We start from the raw sequence: 7,280 nt of genomic DNA, 5'->3' as shown, positions 1-7,280 counted from the left end.
TATATATATATATATATTCAATTAGTGTAAAAGAGCCTGTACATAAAAGTTAATATATTTAATATTACTTTGAAAATATAAAGAGAGAAAAATATTAAAAAAGTGCACAAAAAATAGGAAAAATATATATTGGTATCAAATGAAAAGATCAAATAAATAAATCACTTACCAAATATAAAACAAAGTTCACAAGAAGGGCCAACTCGGCGGCTCACTATTTCAGTCTAAAATTGTAAATAAGCTCCAAAACATGACTCATTTCAAAACTCCACTACTTTAAAATAAGCCCCCCTGCCTTTTCCGCAGAAACTCATCTGTCTGATTCTGAATTCCGAAACGAAAAAAACAATCACCCCATCTCTTTCCCCCTCTCTTTTTTCTCTCTCAAACAAACACTCTTCGTCGTGTTCTTGTTCCAGGGAGGAAAGAGGAGTGAGCGGTAATCAAATCGTAAATAAAGAAGTTTTTTTAATAGGGGAGTGATGGGTGAGAAACGATTCGCTGTTCTGCTGTGCGCGGAGGATTCAGAATACGTGAAGAAGAAATACGGAGGGTATTTTGGGGTTTTTGTGAAAATGCTAGCGGCGGAAGGAGAGAAATGGGATGTTTATCGAGTGGTGGAAGGTGAGTTTCCAGAAGAAGAAGAGATTGGATCGTATGATGGATTTGTGATCACCGGTAGCTGCAGTGATGCTCATTCCAATGATGTTTGGATCTGCAGACTCATTGCCTTGTTGAAGAAACTCGACTCTTTGAAGAAAAAAGTTCTCGGAATTTGCTTTGGACACCAGGTATTTTATCAATTTCTTTTTTATTTTTCTTAATGCAATGTGTTTATTGATATGTTTAACTGAGTTGAAACCGGAGATTTTGAGTTTTCTGAAATCACTGTCAGTAACTGTTTGTAAAATTTTTTTTGGAGAAATAGGAGAATAAATATATTTTTGAGTTATTTTCATATGTTTTAATTAATTTTTGGGGCAGTTAATGTGAGAGGGATGAGTGAGATTTTCTTTTTTAAATGTTTAGAAGTTGGAAATGATCTTTTTGATAGAGACAAAGGTTGGGTTGGCTTCTACGTTGTAAATGGGACAGAAGGGGTGTTATAGTCTTTTCAAAATATTAATTTGCCTTTTAATTCTTAATTAATGTGATGAAACTTCCAAGGCAAAATGAAAATGTAACGCTGGAAATTGTTGTCACTGGTATTTATACTTGGCGAGTTGTGACCCATGCCATGCCACCAACTCTTTGGACCGCTCCATTGAATTTTGGAAATGTTTTCTGAAAACACTTCCTGAAATTGAATCTATTTATGTCAAATGAATAACAATCATAGGCATCTTTTTTGGAGGATTTTTTAACACTTAACAAGTCCTCTACTGTAATATTATCACTTGTTTACTATTTGTTTTTTTTTAATTATTTAAATAAAAAATTATTTTTTAAAACAATTTTGGAATGTGAAAATAGAAAATAAGGTGTTTGGTAGTTTGGTGGTCCAGCGGGCAGAAGCTGTTTGGGCCTGAGTGGTCCAATAGGCTGTTTGTGAAATGGGGTTCCCTTCCCTTTGCCGTTGTACGATTTCTGATCTTGATTTAGAGTACTCAGATATTATATTTTATTACACTACATGGGATGCAATGGGACCCACGCGCCCTATTGGTGCGTGCTTCTCAGACTCCAACTAATTTGGAGTTGGAGTTGGACCATGGCATGAAGTTCTTCTAAAAGGTACTTTTTTGAAAACGTGTTGTAGAAAAAGCACTTATTGCGTATTCTAAACAACACTCAAAATGTTTTCCCTATTTTAAGAAGCGCTTTTATGAAAAGTTTGTAAATTAAAAAAAAGGAAAAAGCTTTTCACGTCAAAACATATTTCTATTGTGACAATTAATGCATTTAATACATAAAAAAAAAAAAAAAAAATGGTATTTCATATAAGAAAAGGTTCACTTTGAAAATTTGGAGAAATGCTTGGCATTTTTCAAATTGTTTAATATATAAACAAATTGTTTTTTGGATAAAATCGAATATTTATTGAGAACTATCTTTAGTGGTCGAGGTGATTTGATAAGAACTTTTAGGTTATTATTCAGGAGATCATGAATTCCTCTTTTTTTTTCGAGTATTATAAGGATAGTCACTAAAGCTCTTATCCGACTAGTACTTTGAGGTCTTGAAGATTAGTTAAGTACGTGTAAACTGGTCTGAATATTCTTTACCATAAAAAAAAAAAAAAAAAAAAAAAAAAAAAAAAAATATTATTATATATATATATTTTATATATATATTATATATATATATATATTATATATATATAGGTAGAGAAAAGCATACGTGTAAATTCATAATACTAATTTTGTGGGTTCCAAAACTATAGCCACTTTCATATATATATATATATATATGATAGATGTTTGTTTTTAGCTTGGATATATAAATGCATATAATTCATAATAAATGGTGCAATAGTAGGATGAAACGTTAGTGGGTAGAGAAAAGCATACGTGTAGAATTCATAATACTAATTTGTGGGTTCCAAAACTATAGCCACTTTAATGTGATATTGACTCATCTGAACCATATTGTAAAAGATAATGGCTTCGTTTGGTTCAAAATTTGGGGGTTTTGGGAAAAGTTTTTTAAAAAAAGTTAAAAAAAAGTTGAATTGGACGGGTATTACGATGTAGGATTTATAAATTAATAAAATGCCCCTTATGTTTATTTTTTTACAAAATACCCCATATAATAAAACATTAAAAGTTAACAAAAACACCTCCAACCCACCCTCAAACACGCCCAGCCAACCGCCACCACCACCGGAGGTGGCCGGAGTCGCCTTATCGGCGCATGACCGATTGGATCTTGCCAGTCATGCGCCGATATGGCCTTTTCCGGCCAGATCCACGGTGGATCTGGCCGGCAAAGGCCAGATCTACGGCTAGATTTGGCCGTCAACGGCCAGATCTAGCCGTATTTGCTCTCAACGACGGCTAACAAATGGTCGTCGTTGATGGTCAACGACAACCGTTTGTTGGCCATCGTGACCGACTGTTACGGCCAAAGATCTGGCCGTCAACGGCCAGATCTTTGGCCTTAGATCTGGCCTTTTCCGGCCAGATCCACTGTGGATCTGGCCGGAAAAGGCTAGATCGGTGCACTACCGGCCAGATTCAGCCGGTAGTGCGCCATCCTATCAGATTCTGACCATTTTTCGGCGGTGGTGGCCGGAATCTGGTAAATATGGATTGTTGGGGTGTTTTTGTAATTTTAAAAAAAATATTTAGGGATATTTAATTGAATTAACAAATTTAGAGGGTTTAAAAAAAATTGAATAATATTGAAAATAGTATTCCCAAAAATGAGAGTTTTTGGGTATTTTACTGTTTAACTTTTTTGAGAATACTAAGAGTAGTATTCCCAATCTTGAACCAAACGAAGCCAATGTTATCCCACGATTTTCAACTATTTGATGGGCAATATTACGTTATCAATTATGATAATTCAATGGTTTTTATTCCTCTAATAATGCAACTAGATTGGTAACATAGAATGATCATGTGATTGTTGATGAATGATACGTAGACATGAACAACTTTAGTTATCAGTTTGTAACAAATCACTTCATTTTCTTTCTTTCTTTCTTTCTTTTTTAATTAAAAAAAATCTCTATTCTTTCAAAAAGGAGAAAGTATGTTAATAAATTATACCTAATCCATAGTCATTAAAAACTGAAATACTATAGTTTTGAATGGCGAGGGTCAGCTCCTTTTGCTCTGTATGTATGTATTTTTGTGGAGGCAAACAAAAGGATATGTGGGAAAGGTGGGATGTGACGAAATGGGGTGATAATATTAAATTAGGGTAGGTAAAGCATGAGATTAGGTTAACTTATAGAAGAAATGGGCACATGTTTTATATATTTATATATCTGTTCTTTTATAAATTCTAAGAAATATATCTAGTTCTTGGTGTCAGTCAGAAGTTACATTAGTTCTTATAATAAATGACATTATATTATTGATGATAACATAGTTTTGCGGGTATGACTCACTTTATAGTTGATATTGACTTGACAAACAATATAAAGCTCCTCCACCCATTATCACTTGCTTTTTTTTCTTCTCTTCGCATAATTAATGGACTACATTTTACATGATTGAAACTTCTTTTGTTTTTGTTGATAGTAAATATGTTGCTTTCATATAATTCTATTTTCATTATTGGACTTATATGAAGATATTTCACAATTATATTAGTGCTTTTAATCAACATGTTTTAACTCTTAATTACAGTCAAAAGTTTCATTGTTTTGGAGCTCATGCAACTATACTATAAGCTTGCTTCTTTTTTGCCATTGTCCTTAACTTTGTTGATTTGATCAGGTACTTGGTCGTTCATTGGGGGGGAAAACTGGTCGAGCCAACAAAGGATGGGACATCGGTGTTAGAACCATTCAATTATCATCATCATCATCATCATCATCGTCATCAAAACTCTTCTCATCAATCAAAATTCCAATTGCCCTCTCCATCATCGAATGCCATCGCGATGAGGTCAGTATGTTCCAACGTGAACCTGGTAACACCGTATCATTTTGTTGAAAATACGACTTTATCTTTATTGAATGATATTTAACTCTCTTGACATGATACTATATCAATACTATTTTATGTTTTTGTGGATGTGATTGGATGTATTTTGACCTTTTATGGAAATGTAGATTAGGGAGCTCCCCGCGAAAGCAGAGGTGATAGCATGGTCCGATAAGACCGGGATTGAGATGTTTAGGTATGGAGATCATATGATGGGAATTCAAGGGCATCCTGAATACACAAAAGACATTTTGTTGCACTTGATCGACCGCCTTCTCCAGCGTAACTTCATCATGGTATGTACACCATTCGATTACAAATGATCATGTGAATGAGAGTGATCAGCAAATTTGAACTGTCTAGATTGATGGATGTATGTGTTTATTGTAGGAGTCTTTTGCTGAAGAGGCCAAGGCAAAATTGGAGGAACTTGAGCCAGATAGTGAGGCGTGGAAGAAGTTATGCATCAGTTTTCTCAAGGGTAAATTATGATGAATTTTAGAAACAAAATAAAAAAATAAAATTAGCAATGAATTGTAAATAGGAACTGTTTTTTGTTTTTGTTTTTTTAATCTATGGAAGAAAGGGGAAAGTTAGATGTGACAAGCCAAGCGAAACTATGTACTATGATTTGGTTTTTGTTATATTGAAGTCGTTAAATTTTGGTTATGGTTTTATGATAATAGCTTTTATTCTTCTCTTAATGGTGTGCCTCTTCATGGGATAATTATTTTTAATTTTCATCTAAAGAGATTTTACACATTAAATTAATATTGAAAAAAGTGATATCTCTTCAAATATGAATTCTCTTACTAGATGTTTGTAGACGGTAAAATCTACGGTTACAGAAAGAGGTATGATCTTGTGAGGTTAATGTCACTGACAATCTGCTAAACCTACACACAAAGCAAACAAAAGCGAAGCTTACGTAAATATTGGTGTGGTGTCTAATGTAGGCATTTCGATGCTCAAGTCAGTAAGGTTGAATGAGACTTAATTAGTGAGAGCTAAGGGAATGAAAGATTACCGAAAGTTTAATTGGAGACTAGAACTACGGCGTTGGTGTATAACTCTTAGGAGCTAGTAGAATGTATCGAGATTCACTACCTAATGAGAGGTAGGACCTCTCTTTATATAGTGGTCATAGGATCTTTGGATCCTAGTAGGATTTTGAATCCGTAATGACAAAGTTCTAGTAAATAGGAAAAACCCTGATTTACTTGCCTTTGTAGGATTGAGGGTCCTAATTCACGTAAGATACAAGATCTTGAGTGAATTAGGATAAATCCTAAATAGGAAATATATGTATTAGTATCTTAGTGAAATTCTAGGTCCTTAAAGGATATTATGGAGCAATGGGCTTGGCCCTAGGTGGGCTAATGGTGATGCCTAATATGGAAAGAGGCCGGGTTTAGACCATGGGTCTGGCCCATGACATGAACTTTGACATAGGCCCAATCAGAATTGGGCCACGGCCTTGGGCCTATCCAAGACAATTTTTGGCCTATACAGTTAGTCCCCCACTCTCTAAGTTAAGGAGTACTTAGCTTGGAGAGTAATCGGTCTGAATGGAGGTTAACCAGGCCGAATGATGGTGATTCGGGGCCAAGCGAGTGTATCCTTGGCCAAGTGAAGGTGTTCTGTTTTGAGGAATGATGTTGTAATATACTTTCTAGCTAGTAATTCTTTGAGAAATATATGATAAAATCCACTAAATAACTTTTATAAACATATATACATAATGTAAAATCCGAAAATTCTAATTTTAATTCATATAAATATATACACAAAATACTGATATACTTTAGTATGTACAAGGTAATCTTGAATAGTGCTGCCAAACTCTTCCGCTTCTTGATGTCCGACCCGGTCGTAAATCATCTTGTACCTACAAAACAGTAAAATAATGGAGTGAGCACTAATTGCTTAGTAAGTAAAGTAAACTGCACCACTGTTCTTCCTCCGTTACTCATGTTTTGATTTCCTTTTCTCACTTTATTCTTTGATAATATTCTTCATTCTTTTCTGATATTCTGCATTCTTTTCTGATACTCTGATTTAACGTGCAACTAACATGACCAACTGATATTCTAAATTTTGGCATAATAATATGTACCCTTGAATACTAACATTTTCACTTGGTTAAGCCCAAACATAATATTCCTACTTCAATTTTTGCCTTTCTCTAACCGTTTCTTCATTAGGGTTTAGCCAACTCATGCATGTATTTTCTTTTTGGATTTTCATCAAACACTTCATATGCACATGCAACTACCATGTTGGCTACACTTCCACAACTCTCTAATCCCACCAAATTGTGAGCCAAAAACTCACTAACTTTAGTATCAAACCTGGCCGAATTCATCAGTTCTCTACACTCCAAAAATTTCAACACAAATTCTTCAACAACTTCACCAAATCATCACATAACCATACTCTACTTCTCATGGCTGGAATTTATGCATCATTAAACATAAAAAACAGCAAATAATTCTCTCATACCATCACATACAAACATGCAAAAATTCATTCAACACAAGTCTTGCTCAAATCAAGGTTCAAATTAGGTTTACTTACATTGAATATGTGAGATCACTTCCCTTTTGCTCTAAATCTCTTCCTCTTGGACCTAGATCATATAAAAACCATAAGAATTTAAAACTTTAAAGTTTAATCACACTC

General features: G+C 34.2%; 1 protein-coding gene across 1 annotated transcript; it reads left to right on the top strand.

The window, feature by feature from the left end:
• Positions 1 to 322: 322 nt before the first annotated feature.
• Positions 323 to 5,267, top strand: LOC116142064 (gamma-glutamyl peptidase 5-like). Its single transcript, XM_031427518.1, has 4 exons — positions 323 to 791; positions 4,389 to 4,559; positions 4,727 to 4,894; positions 4,989 to 5,267. Exons 1-4 carry the CDS (start codon positions 483 to 485, stop codon positions 5,088 to 5,090), a joined length of 750 nt encoding a protein of 249 aa, XP_031283378.1. The 5' UTR covers positions 323 to 482; the 3' UTR covers positions 5,091 to 5,267.
• The last annotated feature ends 2,013 nt before the right edge of the window (positions 5,268 to 7,280 follow it).

This window comes from Pistacia vera, unplaced genomic scaffold (genome assembly GCF_008641045.1).
Source record: "Pistacia vera cultivar Batoury unplaced genomic scaffold, PisVer_v2 Contig404, whole genome shotgun sequence".
NCBI classification, from domain to species: Eukaryota; Viridiplantae; Streptophyta; class Magnoliopsida; order Sapindales; family Anacardiaceae; genus Pistacia; species Pistacia vera.
The sequence above is the reverse complement of the archived record's forward strand: the minus strand, read 5'-3'. Positions and strand labels throughout refer to the sequence as shown.